General features: G+C 48.5%; 1 protein-coding gene and 1 long non-coding RNA gene across 16 annotated transcripts in view; one reads left to right on the plus strand and one right to left on the minus strand.

Annotated features, from left to right (window-relative positions):
- IKZF4 (IKAROS family zinc finger 4) lies at positions 1-25,878 on the plus strand. Of its 10 annotated transcripts, XM_053226363.1 has the most exons (10): positions 1-357; positions 8,447-8,494; positions 11,892-12,041; positions 13,788-13,881; positions 15,946-16,050; positions 17,064-17,324; positions 17,996-18,163; positions 21,208-21,357; positions 21,828-21,959; positions 22,577-25,878. In XM_053226363.1, exons 3-10 carry the CDS (start codon positions 11,955-11,957, stop codon positions 23,335-23,337), a joined length of 1,758 nt encoding a protein of 585 aa, XP_053082338.1. In that variant the 5' UTR covers positions 1-357; positions 8,447-8,494; positions 11,892-11,954; the 3' UTR covers positions 23,338-25,878. The 10 variants fall into 10 exon arrangements, with proteins under 10 accessions (XP_053082338.1, XP_026927314.1, XP_026927315.1 ...); XM_027071511.2 differs by lacking the exon at positions 11,892-12,041 and having other exon boundaries at positions 5-357; positions 8,444-8,494; XM_027071512.2 differs by lacking the exon at positions 11,892-12,041 and having other exon boundaries at positions 5-357.
- LOC113602854 (uncharacterized) overlaps positions 4,434-26,200 on the minus strand; it is a 24,105-nt gene continuing 2,338 nt past the window's right edge. The window contains exons 1-7 of one of the 6 annotated variants that reach the window (XR_008300284.1): positions 22,139-23,199; positions 21,845-21,968; positions 21,094-21,461; positions 19,894-20,400; positions 19,140-19,291; positions 14,542-14,628; positions 4,434-4,874 (exon numbers count right to left, since the gene is read on the minus strand). This is a non-coding gene — a long non-coding RNA (uncharacterized LOC113602854). Of the gene's footprint in view, positions 4,875-14,296; positions 15,327-19,139; positions 19,292-19,893; positions 20,401-21,093; positions 21,462-21,844; positions 21,969-22,138; positions 23,200-26,200 lie in introns of those variants that run through there. The other 5 variants (XR_008300282.1, XR_008300283.1, XR_008300281.1 and 2 more) reach the window with 5 other exon arrangements.

The raw sequence follows: 26,200 nt of genomic DNA on the forward strand, positions 1-26,200 counted from the left end.
CCTTTCCCCAGCAGTCTCCCTGGCTTGGGGGCGCTCGGTGTTCGGCCACGCCGCCTGTCGCCTGGTAGTGGGACCGGAAGTTGTTCGGGGGAGGGGGGACGGCTGTGGTGGGGGGGTTGCTGGGGGGGGGCCGGTCCCTCCTCAGGTGAAGCCGCTGATGGAGATGGAGCCGCCGCCGCCGCTGAGTGCCCGGGTCCCGGGTCCGGCCCGATTGCCGCCGCCTCAGTGACCCCACTCCCCCCGCACTGGGCCGCCCGGGCCAGAGTGGGGGACCCCCGCCGCCCCGCCCCCCTCTTCCCCAACACCGTCCCCTCTCTCTCACCCCCCCCAGCTTGCGCGCGCGCGGAGCTGCCTCAGGTGAGTGAGGGGCGGGGCTTGGGCGAAGCGCTGGGGGCGGGGCCTCGGTCGCCGGGGGCGGGGCCTGAGGGGCTTGGGCGTGAAGCAAGGGGAGACCCGGACTGGGGGCTGGCGGGAAGAGGGTGGCCGCCTGGGCTGTGGCCCGAGGGGAGGGAGCTGGCCCAGCTAGTGGGGGAGTTAGGCTCGAGGCTCCAATGTTGAGGGGAAGGTAACGGAGAGCCAAAGGGTCCTAAAAAGGCGGGAGACGGGTCAAGACAGCCAGGAGCTGGGTGCGCGAGGCTCCTTGGTGGGGTACCGCTGGGGTAGAACAGAAGAGGGTGAGAAAGGAGAAGCAGAGGGGGTACCGGGGCAAAAAAGCGAGAGGACGGGGCGGGGGGGGGGCGGTTTGTCGAGAAGGTTAGAGAGAAGGACATAGGCCTCGGTGGGAAGATCTGGGAGGCAATGAGCAGAATGAGAGAAACAGTAGAGAAGAAACTTAGAGTGCAAGTGGAAAGTGCGGTCTAAGGTACCATGTAGGGTGAGACGTCTAGGGAACCTGAGAAGCAGGGCTGGGAAGGAAGAGATTCACTGCATATGAGTCCTAAGAAAGAAATGTAATAGAGGAAGCCCTGGGTCTGAGGACTCTAAGGAGAGACAGACTTTGGGAAGCAGTTGTAAACTGAAATAGGCCTCCGTGTACCTCTTCGCACAACCCATCCCCAGTTATTTTCTTCCCACTTGTCTGCTAGAGTTGTAGATTCTCACTTTTGAAATTTTCATTTGACTTCTCTACTTTTTAATTTTTTCAAATTTTTAATGTTTATTTTATTTTTGAGAGAGAGAGGAAGACAGAGGATCTCAGTCAGGCTCTGTGCTGACAATAGAGAACCCAATGCAGGGCTCGAACTCATGAACCACAAGATCATGACCTGAGCCAAAGTACCCTGCTTAACCAACTGAACCATCCAGGTGCCCCGCTTTTTAAATTTTTTTAATCGTGACTGGTCCTGTCATGAGGACCAGTTGGAGTCCTGTCATGAGTTGGGTTTTAATGGAACACAGATCTTTAGGTATAAGATGTTTAGGAAATAAAGTACCCCATTTCTTTCTCCAGGGTCAAGAATTTGCTAACTCTGCTTCCAGGAAGATTTGATGCATTACCAACTATATTGTGTCAAATTTTGCATACCTTCTTTCATTTCAGTCCTTTCTCTCATAAGCAAAACTGCCAACTGTTGTGACTCTTACAGATCCCCCACTGACATGTTTCATAGCCCCACCTGTTTCCCAGTCTACCCCGCCTGAACCCTTAAAGCATCAGTGGTGAGCTTAGAAAGTTTCTGACTCACTCACATATCAGCGCTAGGCCTTCCATCATCAAGGCCAAGCAGAAGACCATTTGAGGCCAGGGCACCTGGGTGGCTCAGTTGGTTAATTGTCCCACTTGGGCTCAGGTCATGATCTCACAGTTTGTGGGTTTGACCCCCGAATCAGGCTCTGTGCTGACAGCTTGGAGCCTGCTTTGGATTCTCTGTCTCTCTCTCTCTCTCTCTCTCTCTCTCTGCTCTCCCCTGCTCATGCTCTCTCTCTCTCTCAAAAATAAATAAACATTTAAAAAATGTATAATAAAAAAAAATTGAGGCCTGCTGTTTCCCCTTACTGCTATTTGTTCACTTTATCTGTGTGAAGGTACATGTTGATATTCTTAGGAAGCATTAAAAACAGGTGTCTGACTACCTAATAATTCCACCTAAGATAACTGTGATTCTGAGGACAAGACCAGGACAAGTCCAAATCAAACAATCGTTGAAATTGTAGCTTCTTGTTTGGTAGAAGTATCTCCTCATTGGTCTGTCAGTAGTTCAGTTAATATTGCTTTGTGGTGTAGGGAACTTCAGCCTTGCCTGAACACCCGAAAGCCAGAGAATCCAGACAGCTCCCTGGATCATGAGAATAGTCAGAAGAGTGGCTCATGAGATAAAAACAAAGTCTTAAAAGGAGAAAATTTAAAAAAATAAAATAAGAAAATAGTGTAGCCATTGGGAAGCAGGATAGATCTCACTGGAGCTTCTAGGGTGGGTCCCAGGTGGTGGGAGCTGCCCTCAATTTGGCAGGGTCGGAATTATATCTTGCCCTAGTCAATAGATGCTGATGTCTCAAGCACAGAATATAATGTCTTTGTTGCCCACTGAGTGCAGGTAGTTCAGTTGTAGCTTCTGGGCAATCCCCTTCCTCTTAGTAGGTTAAGGGCAAAGCATGTTTTGGGACTTGGCTCAGAAAGAAGTCCTGACTTTTTTCCAGTGAAAATGCAACTGAGCATTTCTTCTTTATTTTCTCCTAGTTTAAATCTGCAGCTTGTACTTCCCAGTGTGGGAGGAACATTATCCCACCTTTTACCTCCTACTAACATCCACAAAGAAATTATTTTCTCCCAAACTGGCCATCTTTTTTCCTTCAACATACACACAAAATAACCAAGGAAAAATGAAGACAAATTATTGTAGGGCAGGTATTTCTGGGCTCATTTTACTCTACAAGAACAAATAAGAATGTGGAGCTCTGTGGGTGTAGACAATGCTACAGGCAGAGGGACTCCCTTTCTTTGTTGGTGTCATGACCCTGCCTAAAGAAGGCTCTGAATTCCCAGCTGTTTGATTTGCCTCCTTCTCAGAAGAGTTGTAGATTCTGTATTGGAAACGGAGATAATTTCAAGGTTTATCTGACAAAAGCATGTTAAGAAAGGATAGTGCTGATATGAATGGCCTGTCCCCTCCTACCCCACCAGTGGGAGTGGCATCAACCTTGTAGACTCTGCTGGAATACATATGCTGGTGTAATCCTTGAGCCAAGGAGCTCTGTTTCTACCTTAAAGAGACCTAGTAAGGGCCTCGGTTGGCATTTCCCTCAGGCTCATAATCTCTAAAAAGAGACATGGGAGGGAGAGGATTATTTTTTCTTCCATCCATAAACCAGTGTTTCTAGTTTAAGGATTTAAGCCACAAGATGCAGACCCCCAAATTTTTCATTTCAACATCCGAGAAAGAAGGTAAGCATGGGTGGTCCCAAACCTTCCCACTGTGGCAAAATTTAACTTTGGGCTGTAGTAGAAAGACTGGTTACCAGACTGATAACCTGGGTTCTATTTGGTCTTAATTCTGTCACTAACCAGATAGGTGACTCAGCTTAGTTTCTTCTTCTGTTAAAAAACAAGAGATTGGAGATCATCTCTCAACTCCATTCTAGCTGCAAGATTCCCCAGGTCCTACAACATTCCTGCCCTAGGCCCTCCACAAGAAGAGAGGCTTACTTGTCAGGGCAAGATTCTTTGTTAGCAGAGGAGCCTGAAAATATCTGTCCCGCCCAAACAACAGTGAGCCCTTTTGATCAGCATGCATTAGAGACTTCTGGTCAGGACTGCCACCAAAGGCAATTGTTCCCATCTCTTCCCCCTTTTTGCTACTCTATACCAGTCAGGATAGTTCACTGAACCTTCCACGTAATTTCAAACTTCACTTAAGCTAACTTTGTTAGGGGCATCTTTGGCTTCAAAACTAATTATTAAGAAACTCAAATCGAACACTGCTGGCCTACTTTTCTCACCTTTACCCAAACATACAGTTGAATAGCAGTGACTTTGTGGGGCCTTTCTATAAACACAGGGCTCAAATACTTCAGGGTATGCCACAAACCCAGAGAGTATCAGCTCGTGTGCATCACCTAGTGATTTACCTGTTTAGTTTAGCCCCTCCATAGTTTCTTAAGTCTTAAAATGAGACATGGGAGGGGACATGGGATTGTTTCTCCTCCCATCTATAAACCTTAGCCTTCTCTCTCTTCTGCAGTCTACATGGAGAGGACAGGGAAGCGCAAAGAACAAGAGAAAATATTCATCCTTCTGAGATCTAAAAGGAGACAATGAGGTGATATTTTCCCACTCCCCAGATGTTGTGTTTCCAGCTCATACCCCTTCTTTTTTTAGAGACTGGTCATTCCTAGGATTACCTGGGAATTCATCCCCTCAGCACTGCTCCCCAAGCACTTGGATAATGAAGCTGAGCTGTCTTCGTCTGTCTTATATGTAGACAGAAGGTCATCATCTACAGCCTGGTGAAAAAAATGAGTCAGACCTTTCTGCTATAAAGACAGACACATGAGCTGAGAAAAGGTTGGTGGGTTTCCTTCAGAGAGTACTAGGTTGACCCAAAGATCATTTCAGAGCTGCAGATTGCTCAATGTCAAGGTCTGTTTCCTGGAAAGGGGCACGTAGTCAGGCTGCAGACAATGCCTTATTCCATCTCTTCCCTCAACCATTTACTTTTTTCCTGTCCCCAGTTATGCAAAGCCCCGATAGACCACAGAAGCAGCTATGTGACTCCAACATGTTTTTGTGTCGCTTTCATTCAGTTCATGGAGGTACAGACAGGAGAGGATGATGCTGTGGGTTTGGTTTACTTGCAGTACCTGAACTGCTCACTCCCAGGCAGGTGAAAAGTCCTGTCTTGCTAATAATCACCGGGCTACACTTCAGGTCCCAGGTCCTAAGAGAGGCCAGAGAAAAGATTGCTACTCTCGGCTGCAGTTCCGGAACAATAACCAAAAGGATGGCACAAATCCTTGCCACTCTCTCCACCTCCACTTTCTTTCCCAACAATATCCTCCTTGCTACCTTTCTACACACTAGACCACATGGAGTATATTTTAAATTCCAATTTTGGAGTGTCACTGGATCAAACAGGATTCTTTGAAGGATTTGAAGAGCTTTAAATACTTGTGATATCCATCTTATTTCAGGCTTTCAGAGCTACCACATACAGAAAACTTGACTTTCTGACATTTTTGTCACCCAATAGTGAAAGCCGTGGGGATGTTTTTGTGGAGATGAGAAGCTGGGGGTGGTAGCTGATGCCTGACCTGCCCCTGGAAGTCAGACTTTGGATTGGTCATGACCTGGTGCTTGTCTGGAAGTGTGGTGGGAAATCTTCTGTCTAAAAGGAATGTCCATTCCTGCCCATTCCTTTTCAAATGTGATACTGTGTTGATGGGAGAAAGCCAGGGCCATGGAGGACTCTTGTTACAGTGCCAAGTGGATTCAAAAGAACAGGGAAGAAAACCTTTGTCTCCGGAGGTTACAATGACCAACCTTTCCTCCCTCACAGAGACGCTTCCTTTTGAATTAGGAGACTAGCTATTTCTAGTTGCTTTGTATTCAGCTCACTGAACTGAATTTACAGTACATATGTGCCTACCTCCATCACTGAATGATGCCTATGTTGCTATAAAGCCGGTTTCTTTCCAAGATCTTTGAGCCAAACCTGTCTTGTGTAACTAACTTCTCTCTTTTTATGCCTCCTCCCCCTGCGGTATGTCTCCAATTGGCAGTGCCTAATTTGACCCAGTTCCTCTAAGGAGACACTAAGATCTGCCTGCCTGGCCAGGCAGGGGAGGAGGTGCTTTGAGGGGCGGGGAGTGGGAAGGTTGGGAGGGATGTGCTGCCTGGAGACTTGAACAAACAGTGAAGTACATCTACTGATTTGCTTCTGGCTCTCAGAGCACCAAGATTGGGAACAGCAGAATCTCGATCCCCTCTCACTTTCAGGGTTACCAACTTGGCATGTAGACCTGTTAGAGGCAGCCAAATGCTGATTTTGCCCAAGATGTGTCATGGAGCACCTGTTAAGAGCAATTAAGAAGCAGAAGAGCTCAGTTTACTGCTAGGAACAAAGTCCAACTCAGAAAACAACTCCTTCAGACCCTTCTGGAAATTGTTTTGGGACCATTTGGGCAGGTGTCCAAGAATGAGATGTACTTCCTGAGCCAGTGCTAGCTGAATGCTATGCTTCAACTGTTTTGCCTACCTAGTGCTTATCTAGCCCCTGGTTCCTTCGTGTTCTCTCTCTCTGTCTCTCTCTCTCTGTCTCTCTCTCTCTCACACACATACACACACCACACACACATTACATTATTTCTCCCTGTAGAGCCTGCTCTACTTTTCCTCCTTTTTAAGTAACAGACCCCACTCCCACGGAGGTCATACCAAAGGAAAAGATGCCTTAATTGATGTTAGAACCAGGGGAAAGCAAGAAGATCCATGAAGGCCTTGAGTATTCTGACTTTCCAAAAGAAACAAGACAGTGGGGCACCTGGGTGGCTCGGTCGGTTAAGGGGCAGACTTTGGCTCAGGTCATGATCTCACAGTTTGTGGGTTCGAGCCCTGGGTCGGGCTCTGTGCTGACAGCTCAGAGCCTGGAGCCTGCTTCAGATTCTGTGTCTCCCTCTCTCTGCCCTTCCCCTGCTTGTGCTCTCTCTCTCTCTCGCTCTCTCTCTCTCTCTCCCTCTCTCTCTCTCAAAAATAAACATTAAAAAAAATTTTTTTTAATAAAAGAAACAAGATGGTTTAATGGGAAGAGCACAGCTCAGGAGACCTGTGTTCTTTTCTTTTGTTTTGTTTTGTTCCAGTCTCACCATGAGCCCAGAGACAAGTAACGTCACTGCTCTGAGCCTCAGTTTCTCCAAGCAGAAAATGGAGGAAATCTTGCCCATTCTTGCTTCTCCTGTTTGTGTGCATGAGTGCGTATGTGTAGGGAAGTCACATGTGGCATCTTAGCTCTGCAGTAGTTTTGAAAAATCCTAAAAGGCAATTATGGAGCTAATGATTCAGAAATGAGAGGGGCCCCATGAGTACCAGACCGCCCTTCCTCATTCTTTGAATCTCTGACCACCACAGTTCTATGGCTAGTTCCAGGGGGTATGAGTTTGCTAACCACTGTGGACTTGGGCTCTTCTAATCATTACCCCTAAGGGAACCTTCAAGGAACCACTTATTATTGTGGCTTGGTCTAGCAGTCTGATCCCAAAGCTGAGACCATCTCAGGGAGGATGTGAAGAAAAGAAGAACTGAAAATAAATTTAGATAAATTTTTCTTCCACACCCAGGTTTCCTGGGTGAGACTAGGACTCTCTGATGAAATCTAAGGCAGAGCTGCTTTGTGAAGTGAAGGAAAGCCCATGTTTCAGGCTTTGTCTTGAGACTTTTCAGAAGAGTATGATGTCTCTCGGCGCAAGAGTGACCTGGGGGAAGGAGGAGACAGGGTAATAGATACTTTTCCCCTGTGCATCCTCCAGAGTCCCCAATCCTTGCCTCTAACAGTATAGTATTACAAGCAAACCAAATTTTCATCCATCCACCTCAGAGAGATCCTTCAAAGAGACAGGAATCCTGGTGGCAGCTCCAACTGTTTCCTTTCCCCACTCTTGCGCCCTCAAATCTGCCCCTGGAGTATTTATTTTTCATTAGGTGACTGGTGAAATCAATTTTGGAGGTATGTAAATTTCTACCAAAGAGATTTTTTTTTTTCTTCTTCCCACAGGCTCCTAAAGAGAGAATTCATTGCAACAAATTATCACTTTTAATTGTTCTCAGTTCTTGATTTGTTTAATACTCTACTGCCAATTACTGCTTGCTTCTGTCAAATAGACTAACCTGCATTTTAAATTCAGGGTTCCCACCCTAAAATAAATAAATAAAACATAGCAACGTAAGTTACAAGAATATGGGGAGAAGCCACTTGAAGATTTAATTTGTTTATTATACCTTCAATAGTGGACTCCACTGAACCTGAGGTGGGCTGCTCTCCTCCATATTTACCTTCCTGTCCCCCACCCTCCCCCACATACCGCCCCCCCAACAAAAAGAATCCCCTGAGACAGAATCCTGTTTCTTCCTTTTATTACTACCCCATCCTTAAGGTACAGAGCTTCTATGGAGCTGGTTTCTGTGCCTCCAGAAAGCTGGGCTGTAACCTGTCTCCTTTCCCACAGCATCAGCTCCACCTACAGGAGGAGGGGTCTACTCTCAAAACCACACAACCAGGACCACTCTGGAGTAAGACATTGTTTCCACTTCGGAGGCTGGGGAAGCCTGTAGAAGTTGTGGGTTGGACAAGACCCTGGGGTCTGTAAGTCAGGGTACATTGTCTTTCTCATCAGGACAAAGTATGAGGTTTTTCATCTTTAGAATAGGGTCAGAGCACACTTGCTAATTCCAGAATGTTAGAAACCTCCTCCCTTCCCAGATCTGGCTTCTGATAGCAGCTATTTTCTCTTTCAGCAGACTCTAAGATGGATATAGAAGACTGCAATGGCCGCTCCTATATGTCTGGTATGCCCTCTTGTGCATTCTGTTTGTAAGGGGCTGGGAGCAGACACTCGCCTGTGGAGCAGAGTGGAGAGCCTTCAGCCTAGCACAGGACCTCTGAGTGCCCCAGTCGTCACAGAGCTGTCACTCATGCTTGGTTTGCTTGGTAGTGTGCATCTATTTTGGTCATTTTACATTCCCTAAATAGTGATTCTCTTCCCAGACTTCTTGGAGGATAAGGGTAGGGGAAGGGAATAGGAGGGGAATACGAGTGGAGACTAATAGAGAGGAATGATTTAAAAGTAAAGAGATTGAAGGAAGATGTGATTCCTTCTCCTGTTCTCTGAGGTCACCAGCCAAACAGGATATTCTATCCCAGCCAGGTAGACAGTGGAGCAGCGTTTCAAACCTCAAAGGCCTGCAGGAGCCAGTTGGGTATGTAAATGAGCGAACTGGGTTGGGATAATGAGCCGAAGAGAATGTGGGGACTGTCATGGACAGAGAACACATGTCCTACCTCAAGGAGCAACTGCTCCTCGGTGTCCACCAGTCACTGCCATGCCAGAATGTGTATCTGGTGTGGCCAAAACTTCCAATTTTTCAACAGAATTCAGAAATCCATATTTTATGTGAAATGTCTCCATTTTAGAATAATGACTCAATATTTTTAAAAAATGTTCCATGGAGCAAGCCAAACTTATCTATGGGCTGAATTCAGCCAGTGGGCCAACAACGAAGAGCCTTTGAAGGAGCGATATAGAGCCCACTTCTCATTTCCCCCAGTCCTTTGTCATGGTCATAACATGCTATGGCTTTTCATAACTGCCAAATACTCCTACTGAGGCAGAAGAGATCACTGCTTATACTACAAACGGCTTTTAGAGATATGAGAGTAATCAGGGTCCTCTCAGAGTTTAACAACAAGGTGAAAAAAAAAATGCAGAATTTTTCTGGCCCTCTCTCTGAAGGTGCAGAAAAGGGCCTAAGACAGAGTTTGTCTCTAAGACGCAAGGACTCCTTTTTTGGATCATTAGAATGTCAGGGCAGGGAATGATTATAAGAGATAAGGGGAGCCAGATTTGGGTTTTGACATGATGAGTATGCCCATCAGAAATCCAAGCACCATTGTAGAAATGACCCATAGCATTTTATTTTTTATACCCTGAAGTGGGACCAATGGAATTATGGGTACATTCAAAGATCATAGCTAGGTGGGTCAGACACACATATAAGAGTCATTGGCAGCACGTGGGTAACATAAGGTAAGACACTGACTCTGACCCCTTTCTTATTTAAGGGGGAAGGAGTTGGAATGGATTAAGGCATTCGATACCTGCCACACGCTGGACACAGTGACAGGGATCAAGTGGACTGATTTAATTGAAAGAGATTTTGTTGGAACTAAAATCATGGCCCTTCTGAGAAACCACCCAGTCCTTCTATCTCCTGCTCAGTTAGGCCTACTCAGAAAACCACTACTGAGCAACAACCACACTCAGGACGCTGTTTTATTGCTGGGGAACACTCAGATAAAAACCAGTCCCTGCCCTAATGTAGGTAAATGAGAAACTGAGAATGTGGCTGGGGAAATATCCCATGGAGCTCTGTCTCTGGAGAATGCTGGATATTAGAGGAAAGCCCCTAGGGTGGTTGCTTCACTGTGCTATGAAACCAAATTTTCCCCGCTTTCAGCGGGTTGACATTTCCTAGACAAGAGAAGCCTCTGCACAGCATAGTTTTTGAATGGAAGTAGAGGCCAGAAACCCCTCATCTGTGTTTCGAGAATTCTAGGTGCCAGCAGCCACGTTAAAGAGAAGGAAAAGGGAAAGCCAAGGCTAACATTAGTTCTGAAAAGTAGCCCCCGCAGGAATGGGTATGGCTGAGACAGTCCATTTGAGGGGCATCTGAGAGTCTCTAAATGACCCATCTCTCCTGGGCCAATATGCAAGCAGTGGGAAAGGCTGCTGTGTAGACCCCTCCTAAAGCACACTTTGGCCCTTCAAGGTCATCACAGCTCTTCTGTCTTCATACCAGGTGGCCTTCCCTCACCTGGCCACTTGATGAAGGGAGTATCTCTCCTGTTCTTTAAAGAGATTTTCCCACCTCACAGATCCTGATTCAGAAAATGCATCTTTTCTCCCTTTGTCTCTTTCTAAAGGTGCAGGTCAGTCCCTCCTGAGGGAGAGAGGGAAGAGAAGGGATCCACTAACTTACCACACAGATTTTCTCCCCACCTCCATTTCCTGTCTTTCAGGGGAAACTGAGTTGCTCAAACCCAGCTCATGCAATTAATTGACTGAGCGGTGCTTTTCACAAGTTTTCTGGGACTGTGAACTGTTTAAGGGAACCTTCGAAAGGGATCCAGGGGTAGGCAGCCCAAAGTTTCACAGCCCCTCCCACCCCCAAATTCTTGGAATCAGAAAATCTAGTCTCCAAAGTAGGTCAGCACGTCAGTGAGCAGCTCCTCTGGAAGGGAAGGGAGCAGAGGCCTTGTCTTGATAGAAGGCGGATTCATCCAGGGCTGTCGGCAGCCCAGGCCCCAGGGGCACAGGAGGGAGGGGAGTGGAGGTGGGGAGAAGATACCAGGATTTTGCCTGGGATCTGAAAAGCCTCAGGGCCACAGAGCAACACTAGCCTGAGACCAGACTGCTGGGCCTTCTCGCTGCTGGGAAGGAGGGGGCTGTCAGTCCCCAGATCTAAAGAGCAACCTCCCTCCTGGAGGAGGAGGGAAAGGAGGGAATCTGAGTGCCTGAGTTCAGTGGGGGGAGGGGCTTTCTGACGATCTGAGAGCCTTGAAGCTGCCCCATGTCCTGGGCCCCATGACCTCTGGGGCCTTGGCTTCCCCAGCTGGCAGAGGATTGGGCCTTCCCTGGGGGCCCCCCTTTCTCCCTCCCACCCTGAGGGCCCATCCATCTCTCTCTCTCTCTCTCTCTCTCTCTTGCACACACTCTTGCCTCTCTCAGGCATTTGTTGTGCAGTTCCTCTTTGTCTGCTGGGCACGAGGGCAACGGCATCTGCCTCCCCCTCCCTGTGCACACCCCCCACCCCCACCCCTTTACTGGCTTGGGAAAGGGATGCTGTAGCCTAGCATCCCCCCCACCAGACACACATATACATTCTCTCCAGCCCCCTCCCCAAGCACATCCAAGCGTGCTCTCGCTTGCTCTCTCTCTCCCTCTCTCCCTCTCTCCTCTCTCTCCCTCTCTCCCTCTCTCCCTCTCTCTCCCTCTCTCCCTCTGCCTCTCTCTCTCTCTCTCTCTCTCTCTCTCTCTCTCTCTCTCTCACACACACACACACACACACACACACACACACTCACACACATACACCCTGGGCTGAGCTCTTCTTGTTGGCTGCAGCCGTGGGCCCCTGCTCACCGTGCCGCTGCCTGCGAAATGACGGCGGTTCCCCTCACTTCCAGGAATCCACGCTTCCTGGAAGGTGAGTGGCTGGGCTCACCCCTGCCTGCCACCGAGACGCAGACATGCACACACCACCCGCACTCCCTCGCCGTTTCCAAGGCGGCGGCCGCGTTCGCACCCCAGGGTCTCACCGGCAAGGGAAGGATAATGTAAGTTCAGGCAGAAGGTGGCTAGTGGAGGGGGAAGGGGGGTGCCGGGGCTAGGGAGCCAATTCAGTAACAACTCCCAAGCCTGAGGAGAGGGAAAGGATGGGGCTGTGTGTGTGTGTGTGTGTGTGTGTGTGTGTGTGTGTGTGGCGGGGGAGGGGGCGTTCCTCCTTACACTTGCGGAGGATGGGAAGGGTGTTTGGTGTTGCTAAGCAAAGACTGCGACTTGGACAGTGGGAGATTGTGGTGACATCTTGATTAGGCCTTGGGGACAGATGTAGAGCTGCCCTGGGTGAAATGCCGAGACAGGCCTGGGTGGGAATGGGTAATAGAATCTAGGTAAAGAGGAGCCTTGGCAGCAGAAGCCTCAGCCTCGAACAGAGAGATCCGAGGGCCCTCAGCCTCTTCCCCACAATAGAGCTGGGGATGGGCGTCTTTCTTTGCTCCTGTACCCACTGTTCCCTGCTAGCAGGCTAGCATCCTGCCACCCTGGAGCCCATGGTCAAGACAGGGAAAGCAGTTAGGATAAGATTCCTTGCTGATAAGTGTGGAGGTTCTTAGACCTCATGGCTGTTCCCTAGAGGCAACCACTCTTTGAAGGGATCGAGGAAGGGCAGCAGGAGTGGAGGGCTTGTCTCCTTCAGCATGTGAAACACATTTAGCTGGTGGGACCTTGCCCCATTTCCTCTCTCTCCCTCCTGTTTTTCTGCCCCATACCCGCCTCCTTGTTCCTCTGATGTCAACCTCATGATTTGGCTTTGCCCTCTGGGGGTTCAGCCAATCTATGATGACTTTGACCAAGAAAATTTATCTGAGACCTGAGAGTGGCCTTAATTCTTGGCTTTGACAGTCTGGGGTTTCTTGGGAGTCCCAGGCATTTGAAGTTCCCTCACTGGGGTTTCTGGGACTGACAGAGGAACTGCTGAACTTCCTAAATCTGACTCTAGTCCCCTTCACCCTCCGGCTAGAACTCAAAATCCCAGGGTCCCCATAAAGACTTTCTGACCCCTAAAACAGATTCATTTTTATGTATTAGTGCCACAAAAGTAGACTTGAACCTGTTTTCCCTCTTACCTTTATCCTAGGGAGGGCAATGGCATCTAAGACCCACTCAGACTAACGGTGTGACTGTGGAGGCACCTACTCTTCCTCCTGTTCCCAGGCCTTAATAAGGAAGGGACAAAGGATATTTTCCTCTTAATGTCCCTAAATATTCCTTTAAGCATATTTTCCCCATATATCAAGCCCAGTAGGCTGGGACTAGAGATGGATTTCCAGCAAGTTCACTCATTGTTTTAGGGTCCAGGGCTCAGTACCAGGGCCCAGAGCTCAGTTCTTCCCCCATTACAAATATCAAGTGATTTAGGGCAAGTTAGCACTAATGTCTGAAAAGGAACAAGGAGACACTCCTTTTAGCCCTTTTAACCATAGTAAACCCCACACTGTGTTAAAGGACGTATTGTAAAACTGGGTCTGAGTCTACACATCTCAACCCACAACTCCTGAGATGCTCACTTTGATGATATGCGTGTGGTTCTGACTTGGGCAACTTTTCTAGATAACCATGGTTCATCTAAAGAGCCCCAGCTGGGAAAACTGAAAATGCCATAAGGCATTTTCTATAGATAGTGAACAAATTTTCCTCAGGCTTTGATGGGATAGAATGGGGGAAATGGGACTTTTAGAAGAGGATATGAATGGGAAATGGTCCCAAAGTCCTGAGTGGTTGTTTTCTTCCCACTGACCAAGCTGGAGAGGGATCCCTCAGGAGGGTGTGTTCCGGATTTCTTGCCTCAGGCCCAAGACTCCAACCATTTTATAATGGAATCTTTATTTTGTGAAAGTAAGTATGTACATAGCTGGGAAATTGGGTAAAGTACTAATAGGTGGACTTTAGGGATGAATTTTAGGGTTTGTCTCTCTCTCTCTCTCTCTCTCTCTCTCTCTCTCTCTCTCTCTTCCATATTTAGGCTTGTGTGTACGCATCCATGCATGTTCATGTTAGCAGATAATGTAGAAGGCTATGGGTGTGTTTACCCCCGTAGGTATGTTCTCTTTATGTGTGATATATGTCTGTGTTTCTGTGTATGTTTACCTACTTGTATGTTATTTTTGTTTATTTGTTTTTGTGGATTTTTTTTACCTATAAATTTGTGCAAGAGATTGCGGGGAGGAGGGATTTTTTTTTTTTTAAAGACATGATTCATATCTTCAGATATGTTAACTAATTTTTAAAGACATAACCAAACTCTCAAAACTCATTTTTACAAAGCAATTTATCAACAAGTTAACAATGAATATATCGAGAATAAACTTATGTCACTGTCAAGGGAACATCAAGTAGTATTTAGGTATTTGGAATCATATCAGATTGGAGGCTTTCTAGAGTAGTCAAATTTTTACTGATTTCAGAAGAGAAGATCTAATGGGCCCAACTCTCCTCTGCTGAAACAATGACTCTCAACTGGCTGTGTAGACGGTGGCTAAGGACATGAGTGCTTACTGTTTATGTTCCATCCGGGTTCCACCACTACCAGCTATGTCACCTTGGACAAGTAACACAGCCTCTTTTGGGCCTCAGTTTTCTCATCTGAAAAATTAAGACAATATTGGCACCTGCTTCAACGGGGTTGTTCACATAAAGTGCACAGAACAATACCTAGCACAAAATAAGCACTCAATAACACTCAATAAGTGTTAGCAGCTGTCATTATGATCACTTTTATTATCATTAGACTCAGGGACAATTCCAGCTGCCCTTCCTACAGATCCCAAACCTGGTGCTGGGGGCTCTGGAGAGGAACAATAGGGAAGAGCATCTGTCCTGAACCACCTCCCTTTTGAGGCCCCCATTTTCCTCTCCACCCTGGCCTGCCCAGCCTCAGCCTTCCTTCCTGTAGATGTCAGGCAGTGATGCTCTTCCCCTCAGGCCTAGAAAAAGGTAGAGTGAACAAGATGCAGCTACTGAGCTTGCAGAAGTCAGCACTGGGCACCAGGCTGACAAGGGCACAAGGTGATGAGGGAGCATAAGTTAAGCTGAGGACAAAGTACAAGCTAGCCTCCTGGGCCACTCCCCCCCACCCCAGGTGGAATATATGTGCTATTCCTCAGACACTCCTGGCTACCCAAGAACAAAGGAAAGGGGCTTAAGTGCTTACCATGGTGATGTGGGAAACAAAGGCAAATGAAAAATTAAATTCCCTTACTGCCTACAGCCCATTGACAAGTCTTTGAAACAGGCAGAGTGACCTTCCTCTAGAGCTCAGCTGCCTCGATGATGACACTTTGCTATGGGCAAAAGAGAATCTTAGCTTAACATTATCCCAACCGCCAGGATCCTGTAAGTCTACTTTAACATATAAAAATTCCTTTGGAAACTTCCTTTATCTCAACTCCCCCAAGATATATGCTGGCAATCATACCCCAAGCTTATGGTCCTCTGATATACATCTGAAGGGTCTCATGACTGAGATTTTACTAAATGGTAATAAATGGCATTTTCCTAACAGTAGCTGGCCCCTTGAAGTCCTGGAAAGCTTGCTTCCAAAATTCCTTGGAGACTTACTCTGTCCCTAACCCCCTCCCAATCTGAGGGTATATAATCAGTTACCCGTAGCAACCCCAGTGCAGCTCTTCCTGCCCACGGGTCCTGTCCCCGTGCTTTCATAAAATCACCTTTTTGCACCAAAGACGTCTTCAAGAATTCTTTCTTGGCCGTCAGCTCTGGACCACCCCACCATCACCCCAAAACTTCATCACAAGGTATGGTGCTGAACGTATAACACTGCCTTGTACATGGCTACAAGATGAGTGTTTGCAAAGCATAACAGAATTTTGAAAAGGTGAGGCAATGGACAGTAAAAGGCCCGGCTGCAGCTTCACCTGTCCTCTTATTCTCTCCTCCAAGGTAGCGGGGACTCATCTCTGGAGAAGGAGTTCCTTGGGGCCCCAGTGGGGCCCTCGGTGAGCACCCCCAACAGCCAGCACTCTTCTCCCAGCCGCTCACTCAGTGGTAAGTGCAATCTCCTGCCCTGCCCTGGCACTAAGCACCCTGTTTGTGTTTGGCCCTCAGTTCACCCTCCACTGGCAGCCATTTCCCCATTGCTGCCTCCCTCTGGTTTCCTGCATACAGCCTCTAAAACACTAGGGAGTTCAGCATCTAGGGTCCTTCTGACTTCTGGAAGGAGAGTGAATGGTCTCTGCCAGACAAGGGTAGAATTAAAAGAAGCACGGGTGGGATTAAGCTAAAGTCTCCAAAGAGAAACCCTGGAGTTGGAGAAGCAAGGACATAGGAATGGTCACAAGCTAGAGTCAGTCAGGAAATACAGATGAGAGGGATCTTCTCATCACCACCAACCCAGCCCCACCCCCATTCTCCTGCCCGGACAGGGTCCCCATTACTGCCTCTTCTAGCTGGCCCTAGATCTGTGACATTCTCTAAATGGTTGGAATAGCCAGGAATGTAGGTCAGAGCTAGAGCCAAAGCTTACTCCTCAGTGGCTCCTCCCTCCTTCATCCCCCTCTCCAGATTTTAATGGAGGGGAGTAGAGGGGGTTCACTCTTATGGGGAGGGAGGATAATGTGAGCCATGTCTGTCTTCCAGTTTTGCTCTCTCTTTAGCCTGCCATCTCTTTGGTCTTCCTACGACCATTTTCCCGCCACTGTTACTTGCTGGCTTCTTGCCCAGGGCCAAGCCAGACGTCTTTCTTTATGACAAGAGAGTGGAGAAAAAGGCTCTCCTTAGCCTCCTTCTCTCCCCAGTGGGACACAAGACATCCAATGTACCCCAACTTCTTTCTCTTGAAGCCTATTTGCCTGGGTGGTGAGATAGGAGGAAAAGGTTGTTTCAGGTCCCAGCAGGAGTGCCATATCACCACCGAGGATACCGAGGGTATTGGCCACTTTTAAAGCCCACGTGTCTCAGGGCCGGGAGAAAGCCTTCTGGACATTGGGAGTGACATTCTGGTCTGCGGGCAGGTTCCCCCCTTTGCCTGTCTCTGTCCTAAACACCATCCCACCCTTCAGCCAACTCCATCAAGGTGGAGATGTACAGCGATGAGGAGTCGAGCAGACTGCTGGGGCCAGATGAGCGGCTCCTAGAAAAGGACGACAGTGTGATCGTGGAAGACTCGTTGTCAGAGCCCCTGGGCTACTGTGATGGAAGTGGGCCAGAGCCTCACTCCCCCGGGGGCATCCGGCTGCCCAATGGCAAGCTCAAATGTGATGTCTGCGGCATGGTCTGTATCGGACCCAATGTGCTCATGGTGCATAAGCGCAGCCACACGGGTGAGTAAGCCAGGGGGTTGAGGAGGAGCTCCCAGGGTAGGCTGGAAAGGCAGAGGCCCACAATGCAGTGGGACAGCCTCAGAAAGGGAAGAGTCTCTCCCAGCACATTTTCTAGCCAATGAAAGAAAGGGGGGATGGCGTTTGGATTCCCTCCACACTGTACTTCTTTGGCACTCTCATCAGCTGTTGTTATAAAGAAAAACTGGTATTTTTCTCAGGAGGTGAGGGAGAGGTAGATGTAGCCTCAGGATGAATCCTACAGCCCAACAGGGGTAGGACCCTGTTTGGGCCCTGTTGATTTAGACAAACAAACATACACAAACAAAGAAAAGGAAAACAAAAGCCTCTTCTCAGCTTTCTCAGCCTTTGGGCTCCAGGGGCAGAGTGGGTCTTATAAGGCTCGGTTTTGGGTTAATGATCTTTTGGCCCAGAGTTCCAGGCCTGGTGCCCTTTGCCCTGCCATTCATCCTGATCCACACCTTCCCAGGGTAAGTCTCTTCCCAAGGGAATCTTTAGAAAGCAGGAATTTCCTGTGCGTGCCACAGCTCTGCCTCTCAGTAATTGTTCTGAGCATCGTCCCTTAGGCAGGGTGGGGCAGAGGGTGACAGAAGAGGTTCGGCCTTCAAAATTCCTCACATGCAGTTCTCAGAGATCTGTTCTTTCTCTTGCAGGTGAAAGGCCCTTCCACTGCAACCAGTGTGGCGCCTCCTTCACCCAGAAGGGGAACCTGCTGCGCCACATCAAACTTCACTCTGGGGAGAAGCCTTTCAAATGTCCCTTCTGTAACTACGCCTGCCGCCGGCGCGATGCTCTCACTGGCCACCTCCGCACACACTCGGGTCAGTTACCAATTTAGGGGGAAGGAAGAGTGGGACCTCAGTACACCCAGAAAATAGAGCTCAGTGACCTCTCTGACATTTGGGGAGTTACAGTGTCTGTCACTGAGGAGGGCAGAGCACTCACAGAGCAGATAGGGCCCTGCCTCTCTCACCCCTCGTCTGGGCAGCAGGGCCCCATGGGGAATTTGGGGGACTCTTTGGTGAGGTATTTTACATCTGCCACACGTGACTTGGAGCAAAAGGAGCAGGGGTGATTTTCTTGGCTCTTAACAGTCACTCGCCCTTTGTTTTTTAAAGTTTCGTGCTAATGCCAGAACCATCTGTGCCTTGTCACCCCCCCACACACACATACTTCTAAGCATCAGGAAAACCCTTCCTCATACTCCCCTGTGCTCGAGGCCCCACACTCATCACCATCATCACCTCCCTCCAGAATACCAGACGTCTCGGACAACCACTCTCTGTCCTCTCCTTTACTTCCTACTGGTTCCTGAAAATAGCCATGGTCCTCCAAACTGGGAGAAAGGTAGCCTAGGAAAAACCTCTGTTCCCCATCCCAAGAGGTTGTCACCTTCCCAGAGGCAAGAACAAGTCATGAGGGTGTCTAGAGGGTAGTGTTTGGATCAGTGCCAGCGAACCAGACTACCCGGGTTTCCTACCCCAGCCAAGACGGTTTGAGTCGACATCTGTCTGAATCAGCTGGACAGATAGCACTTTTGAAGCATCTTACTAAATTTTAAGTTTTTGACTTGGCCTTGTGAAGAGGCCGGGAGTCACGCTGGCAGGAAGGAGGAGCTCAAGAGTGGGGAAAGGCTGGAAGAAGGGCAGAGGGAAAAAATTAGTAGGATTTGTCCTTGGAAATGTTCCTTGCTATTTTTCTCTTTTCCCAAACTCTCTCAGGCCAGGATGTAAGGGGACAGAGCAATCACCTCATCACCCTTTTCCCAGCCACCTACTGTGTTCTAGGTTCTCTCACCTTGGAGGTGAGTAGAGAAACAGGGAGAAAGGTCATCGTTGATTCAGGCTTTATAATCCACAAAGCATTTTGCTTGTTTTTTCATGTGATCCTCATAACGCCTCTAAGGTAGATGGCATTATCCTTGTTTTGCTGACAAGGATACTGAAACTCTGGGGGAGAAAGAAAGGAAGAAAAAAAAAAGATTTGCTGGTCACAGAGCTATCCTGCAGCCTTCCTGGACCCCTATAAATGTTCTGTGTCAAAGAATCCTACTCCTTTTCTTCAGAAAAGGGGCGGCTCCCCCTGCTGGTTTGGAACAAGGATGGCTTCTCCCTAGAATTCTTGAACCAATAGCAATGAGGCCAGCTGGGTAAATTTTGGATGTTGTTCTGTAGGAGACTTATTAGGGACAGAATTAGACACAGGTATACCACTGGGTCCCATCTCTGTGATATGCTTTCTGTTATAACCCACACTATAATGAAAAAAGGGGCTCCTCTCCCAGATGTTAAACCATTTCCCCCAAAGTCTTGAGTGGACAGGGACCATGGCATTCACCTCATCTCCCAAATACTAGGATTTACAGAGCAAGGTCAAAATGGCATTAGACTGATTGAATCAAGGCCCAGTTTATGGGTGTGTGTGTGTGTGTGTGTGTGTGTGTGAGTGTGTGTGTTTAAGGGCCGCGCGGCTAGTATTACCAGCCTCCTGGAGACACCTCCTATCTTCCTGCTCAATAGTAGCAAGATACATAAAATAAAATATACAGTACCTTGTTTCTCTCACTTTCCTTCTCCTGTCACAAATATCATCTCTCAAAAGTTGTCTTTAAATGAAGTGTCCATCTCAGTTTTCCTGACTTCTTCAGTAGAAACAAAATCTTCTTTTTTTTCTTTAAGTAATCTGTACAGTCACCATGGGGCTTGAACTCACAACACTGAGATGAAGGGTCGCATACTCTCCCAACTAAGCCAGCCAGACACCCCAGAAAAAATCTTTATAACTTGTTCTTTATTTTTAAAAAAATTTTAAAGGCCCTCAAAGTTGTTGTTTCTGTTCCTTTTACTCATCTCCTTTATTCTCCTCTCTGTCCTTTTATTCTTTTTCTCTTCTCGGAATTTCTCTATCAGTGATAGTTGTTCTGGGGCTCTCTTGGTATCTCAGTGTAGAGGGACAGAAAAATAAGCAGTAGAGGCGCCTGGCTGGCTCAGCTGGTGAAGCATGTGACTCTTGATCTTGGGGCTGTAAGTTCTAGCCCCAGATTACTTAAAAATAAAATCTGAAAGAAAGGAAGAAAGAAAGAGAGGGAGAGAGAGAGAGGGAGAGAGGAAGGGAGGGAGGGAGGAAGGAAGAAAGAAAGAGGGAGAAAGGGAGGGCGGGGGGGAGGGAGGAAGGGAGGAAGAAAGAAAGAGAGGGGGAAAGGGAGGGAGGGAGGGAGGGAGGGAGGAAGGAAGGAAGGAAGGAAGGAAGGAAGGAAGGAAGGAAGAAAGGAAGGAAGAAAAGCAGTAAAACTAGGCTAAGGATAGAGGTAAAAGTGTAAGTAAAGGTCAGTGAGAACTGTCCCTCCCCCCCATTGACAGATCTAAAGGCTCTCATTTCTGTCACCCCAGGTCACCAATTTCCCTCAAACCGAAGCAGATAACTCATAAGCAAAAAATCCCCTTGTCTGATAAACAGCACTTACACCCGCTTGCCACATGGAAAGGTTAAACCACAGTCTGGGCCCCAGAATCTGAGATCCTGGGGTGGGGCCAGCCTGCCTGCCAGGGACGATCCCCTACAAAGTCCCTGGGTCCTCCCTTCCGTTTTTAGCAGCAGTTTGGCCATCGTGAGGCCCACCAGCAGTCCAAAGCTATATGCCCTGGCTCCCCTCTGTCCTCCCATAGCTGCGCACTGGCCCTCTTCTCCACAGTTCGGTTATCTGTCCATGCTTGCAGCTGGAGTCAGGGAAGGAAAGACAAGCCGAACTCACCTGAGCGACATCCCTTTCTCCTCAAGCCCATGAGCCTTTGCTCCTGGATGGTTTTGTAGAGCCAGGGTACAGGGAGAAGTAACTCATGCCATCCGTCTCCCGTCTCCTCCACAGTCTCCTCTCCCACGGTAGGCAAGCCCTACAAGTGTAACTACTGTGGCCGGAGCTACAAACAGCAGAGTACCCTGGAGGAGCACAAAGAGCGGTGCCACAACTACCTACAGAGTCTCAGCACTGAAGCCCAAGCTCTGGCTGGCCAAGCAGGTAGGGCTGTAGGCAGGCCTGTGGGGGAGCTGAGGGCTGGGTCAGAGGGAGTGCAGGACCAGGATGATTCCAGCATCTACCCCCTCTTCACAAAGGGATGCGATCTGTGGAAAAAGGACAGTTACCTCAGTAAATCTGCCAAGCCCTCCAGTCGGTGCAAAGCCCTGTGGTAGGTGCTGCAGGGAGATCCAGGGGTCAGAGAGGATTTGATCTATGTCCTCAGTGTAATGGGAGAGAGAAAACACAAGGAAGTATAAAATCAAGGGTCACATGTACATAATTGTCCTCAAGTTACTTGAAATGTTGCTAGGATGAGCTCTGGATGGGCGGGGAGTGAGCAGAACCTAGTTTTCCAGGTATCGGGTATGACCTTCCTTGGCTACCAACCTGCTGATTTTCTCCAGGCAAAGGCTGCTGGGCTAATGCTACCCCCATTCAGCTATTACTTATCTCCACCTCCTTCTCCCCAGGTGATGAGATACGTGACCTGGAGATGGTGCCAGACTCCATGTTGCACTCATCCTCTGAGCGGCCAACCTTCATTGATCGGCTGGCCAACAGCCTCACCAAACGCAAGCGTTCCACCCCCCAGAAGTTCGTAGGTAAGAATCCTGTTGGAGAGAAGACATCAGCTTTAAGCCACAGCTCATCTAAATCTGAGCTCTGGTAGCCATTTGACCAGCTAGGTCTGGAGATTTGATTTGGAAAAGTGGTCTGGTAGTCTCTGGTGCTCAGAAAACATCCCCAGAGAACAGGAGGGGAGTGAAGAGGGAGAAGGTACCTCAGGAGGATGGAGAGGGGTCAGTGTTGAGGGGTCTTGTGGTAGTTGTAAGAGGAAGGGGTCAGGGAGCTCAGGTTCTTCCAGGTTTTGAGAATAGCAAGGACTTCAGCCTGTGGAAACTGAGAGAATGACTCTTAGTGTCAGAGGGAGGAGGTGTGGGTGTGGGGTCCACCCATCTGGCCTTGATTGTTCACTCTCTAGCTTTATAAAGAGTAATGAAGGAAGTTTTAAAGATCAGTGGGCTGGGACTGAGTCCTTCCCTAAGATTATAGCCTGGAGTTGGGGAGTGGCCCCAAAGAGGACCTGACCTTGAGGGAAGTAAATGAGGGGTGGTAAATAATATTACAGCCATCCCCATGGTAAGAAAACAAAGAAGTAATCCTGGAGGAGCTTGGGAATTCTCCAAACCCAGCTCTGCTGAGGTCCTCTTCTCCACAGGTGAAAAGCAGATGCGTTTCAGCCTCTCAGACATCCCCTATGATGTGAACTCGGGTGGCTATGAGAAGGATGTGGAGTTGGTAGCACATCATGGCCTGGAGCCTGGCTTTGGAGGTTCTCTGGCCTTTGTGGGGGCAGAGCATCTGCGTCCCCTCCGCCTTCCACCTACCAATTGCATCTCAGAACTCACACCCGTCATCAGCTCTGTCTACACCCAGATGCAGCCCCTCCCCGGCCGACTGGAGCTTCCAGGGTCCCGAGAAGCAGGTGAGGGACCCGAGGACCTGGCCGATGGAGGTCCCCTCCTCTACCGGGCCCGAGGCCCCCTGACCGACCCTGGGGCATCCCCCAGCAATGGCTGCCAAGACTCCACAGATACAGAGAGCAACCACGAAGATCGGGTTGGGGGGGTGGTATCCCTCCCTCAGGGTCCCCCACCCCAGCCACCTCCCACCATTGTGGTGGGCCGGCCCAGTCCTGCCTACGCCAAAGAGGACCCCAAGCCGCAGGAGGGGTTACTACGGGGCACCCCAGGCCCCTCCAAGGAAGTGCTCCGGGTGGTGGGCGAGAGTGGTGAGCCCGTGAAAGCCTTCAAGTGTGAGCACTGCCGAATCCTTTTTCTGGACCATGTCATGTTCACCATCCACATGGGCTGCCATGGCTTCAGAGACCCTTTCGAGTGTAACATCTGTGGTTACCACAGCCAGGACCGGTACGAATTCTCTTCTCACATTGTCCGGGGGGAGCACAAGGTGGGCTAGCCACCTGCTGCCCTCCCCTCAGTCCGCCACTCCACTGCCCTGCCTACACGAGTCTAGCTCTGTCCCCACTACATCCCAAGGAGTTTTGCTCGGTAGCCCCCACCACTGGCTACCTGACTTCATACTTGACCCTGACCCCTCTTCACCTATTCTCCTCTACCCTGACTGATTTAAGCATTGTGATGAAACAGGCTTTTTTGCTTACATTTCTCCTTTTCCTCTTCTCCTCTCATCCCAGCATATTCAGAGTTATTTATTAATACAATTTGTGGATGTTTCTTTTGCTTTTTTCTCTTAACTTGTATCAGTCGCTTGCCACTTCCCCCACCCTCCTGCCCACAGTCCCTTTCCACTTTAGACCTCATTTTTTTTTCTTTGATCCAGCTTTCTCTAACAGCCCTAGGGGTAGGAAGCTCCTCTTAGTCCTAAGAGTTCTGAGCTTCTTGTGTTAATTCCTCACCTTTTGCTTTATCTGATTCTTCAGTTTTGATGCTGATAGCTCCCTCTGGCCCTCCGTTTGCTCTGTGGCATTATATCTCCTCTCTGGGACCCTCCAACCTGGTACTCCATACCTCTTGTGCCCTCTCACTTTAGGCAGCTTGCACTATGCTTGAAAAAATGAAGCTTTCCTCATTTGGAAGTAGGAGGGGCTGAAGAAATTCTCCCCAGGCACTGTGGGACTGAGGGTCCTCTTGATGTTCCCCTAGTAACGTGAGTTCCCCAAAGCCCACATTCGGGAATCTCCCTCTGGGATGTGATCTATCTCTTCTCTCCTCAAACAACCCCCAACACAGCTACTCTCTTCAACCTCCTCGTCTACTCAGTGGTGGTTTTTCTCTCCTTGGAGTGCCCCAATTTTATATTCTCAGGGGCCAAGGCTAGGTCTGCAATCCTGTCTCTGACACGTTGGGAGCCACAGGTGCCTAATTGGGAACCAGGGCATGGGAAGGGGGTGGTTTAAAATTCTTCTCTTTCTCTTCCACCTCTAAACTTCTTCACTCTAGTGACCTTCCTAGGCTCTCAGGGGCTCCTACAGTCCTTGTCCTATGAGAAACTAGTGGGTTGCTGCCTGATGACAAGGGGCATCTCAACCCCTCAGTCATGCTGCCTTCTTCTTCTCCCCGCAACCCCCTGCAAGATTCACCCTCATTCCCAGGCTTCTGGGCCCTGTTCTTAAGATCAGTGGCAGGGAGAAAAGGGTGTCTCTTTTCTCTCTTCTAATTTTCAGTATAACCAAAAAATTATCCCAGGATGAGGAAGGGCATTTGCCCCTCACCTTATTCCATTCTTGTCCCGGCAAGAATGGGATGGGCACAACTGAACTGGGGGTCATCCTTTACTGCCCCCTTCTATACTCAGTTCCCAGATGTAGGGCAGGAGGGGGCACTCTCCTCCTGGCTACAGCAGAGACCCCCTGGCTTTTTGGGTAACCTAGTTAGTGAGAAGGGGGCAGGAGGAGATAGCTCTACTGCAAGTGGAGGTCTCTTTCTACAAGCGTTTTCTGCCCCCAGGCCACAGCTATCCCATTCTCTGCTTCCTTGAGATTCAAACCAAAGGCTGTTTTTCTATATTTAAAGAAAAAAAGAAAAAAAAGAAAGTAAAAACCAAACACAACACCTCACAAGTTGTAACGCTTGGTCCTCTCTCTCTCTCCTTTTCTCTTCCCTTCCATCTTTCTTTCCATATGTCCTTTCCTTATTGGCTCTTTTGCCTCCTACTTTTCTCACTCCCTATCAGGGATAATTTAGGGGGATGGTGAAGGGTTGGCTAAGGAACAGACCCTGGGATTGGGGCTCCAAAGGGCTCTAAGAAGAGTCTACCTTACCCTCTTATGGGAAGGGAGACCCTAGAAAAACTTCTCCTCTTTTTCCTCCTTTTTCTCCCCCATTATGTAGTCTCCCTGAGAGAACCAGATTGTCAGGAAGGGGCATTGTGGGTTGATTGTTCCTCCCAATGTAGCAATAAACAGATGCTGCCAAGGGCAGAGGATGGGGGAGTTAACTGGAAGGAGAGTGGTCTCTAGATAAGGGGAGAGTCTTCTCAACAGCACCCTAGGGAACTGGCTCCTTGTTTCAGGATGGCAGCAGAGCTGAGATTAATATCTAGGGTTCTCCTCAACTGTTCTGGTTATTGAGCCCCTTCCTGTTAAACTTACCCCTCACCACCTCTTCTGCGTCTGCTGTGTACTTGGTGACACCTCATAAGGACTAGTCCCTTCTGAGGTATCAGAGCCTTAGGGTGCCCCAATCCCCTCCCCCAGTCAGCTCTGGCACCTGTAACCTCCTGGAACATGAAGGACTATGCTCTGAGGCTATACTCTGAGCCCATGAGAGCAGAGACTGGAAGGGCAAGACCAGGTGCTAAGGAGGGGAGAGAAGGGCACTCTGTCTCTCTCCAGACCATCACTGCACTTTAACCAGGGTCTTAGGTACAAAATCCTACTTTCCAGAGCCTTCCAACTCTGGAACCTCAAACATCCTCATGCTCTCTCCCAGCTCCTTTTGCATAAAAAAAAAAAGTAAAGAAAAAGAAAAAAAAAAACCCACATTGAAACCCACATGGAGAAAAGAGGTGTTTTCCTTTTATACTGATATTCAAAACCAACACCACACACAAAAAGTTTCTAAATAGACATTTTTCCAGACCTTTGTTTCTTTTGTGTCAGTGTCCAAGCTGTGGATGGGATTTTGTAATACTTCCAGCAGCTTCTTTCTTTGTGTACATAATATATATATATATTATATATATTTTTAATCAGAAGTTATGAAGAACAAAAAGAAAAAAAAATAAAACACAGAAGCAAGTGCAATACCACCTCTCTTCTCTTTCTCTCCCAGGGTTTCATTTGTAGCCTATGCTTGGT

Source organism: Acinonyx jubatus, chromosome B4 (assembly GCF_027475565.1).
Source record: "Acinonyx jubatus isolate Ajub_Pintada_27869175 chromosome B4, VMU_Ajub_asm_v1.0, whole genome shotgun sequence".
Classification (NCBI taxonomy): Eukaryota; Metazoa; Chordata; class Mammalia; order Carnivora; family Felidae; genus Acinonyx; species Acinonyx jubatus.

Coding starts and splice junctions, on each gene's coding strand:
- IKZF4 (XM_053226363.1), top strand. CDS start 11,955: ATGCACACACCACCCGCACTCCCTCGCCGTTTCCAAGGCGGCGGCCGC. Junction 16,051..17,063: donor TCCCAGCCGCTCACTCAGTG/GTAAGTGCAATC, acceptor CCCACCCTTCAG/CCAACTCCATCAAGGTGGAG. Junction 21,960..22,576: donor CACCCCCCAGAAGTTCGTAG/GTAAGAATCCTG, acceptor TCTTCTCCACAG/GTGAAAAGCAGATGCGTTTC.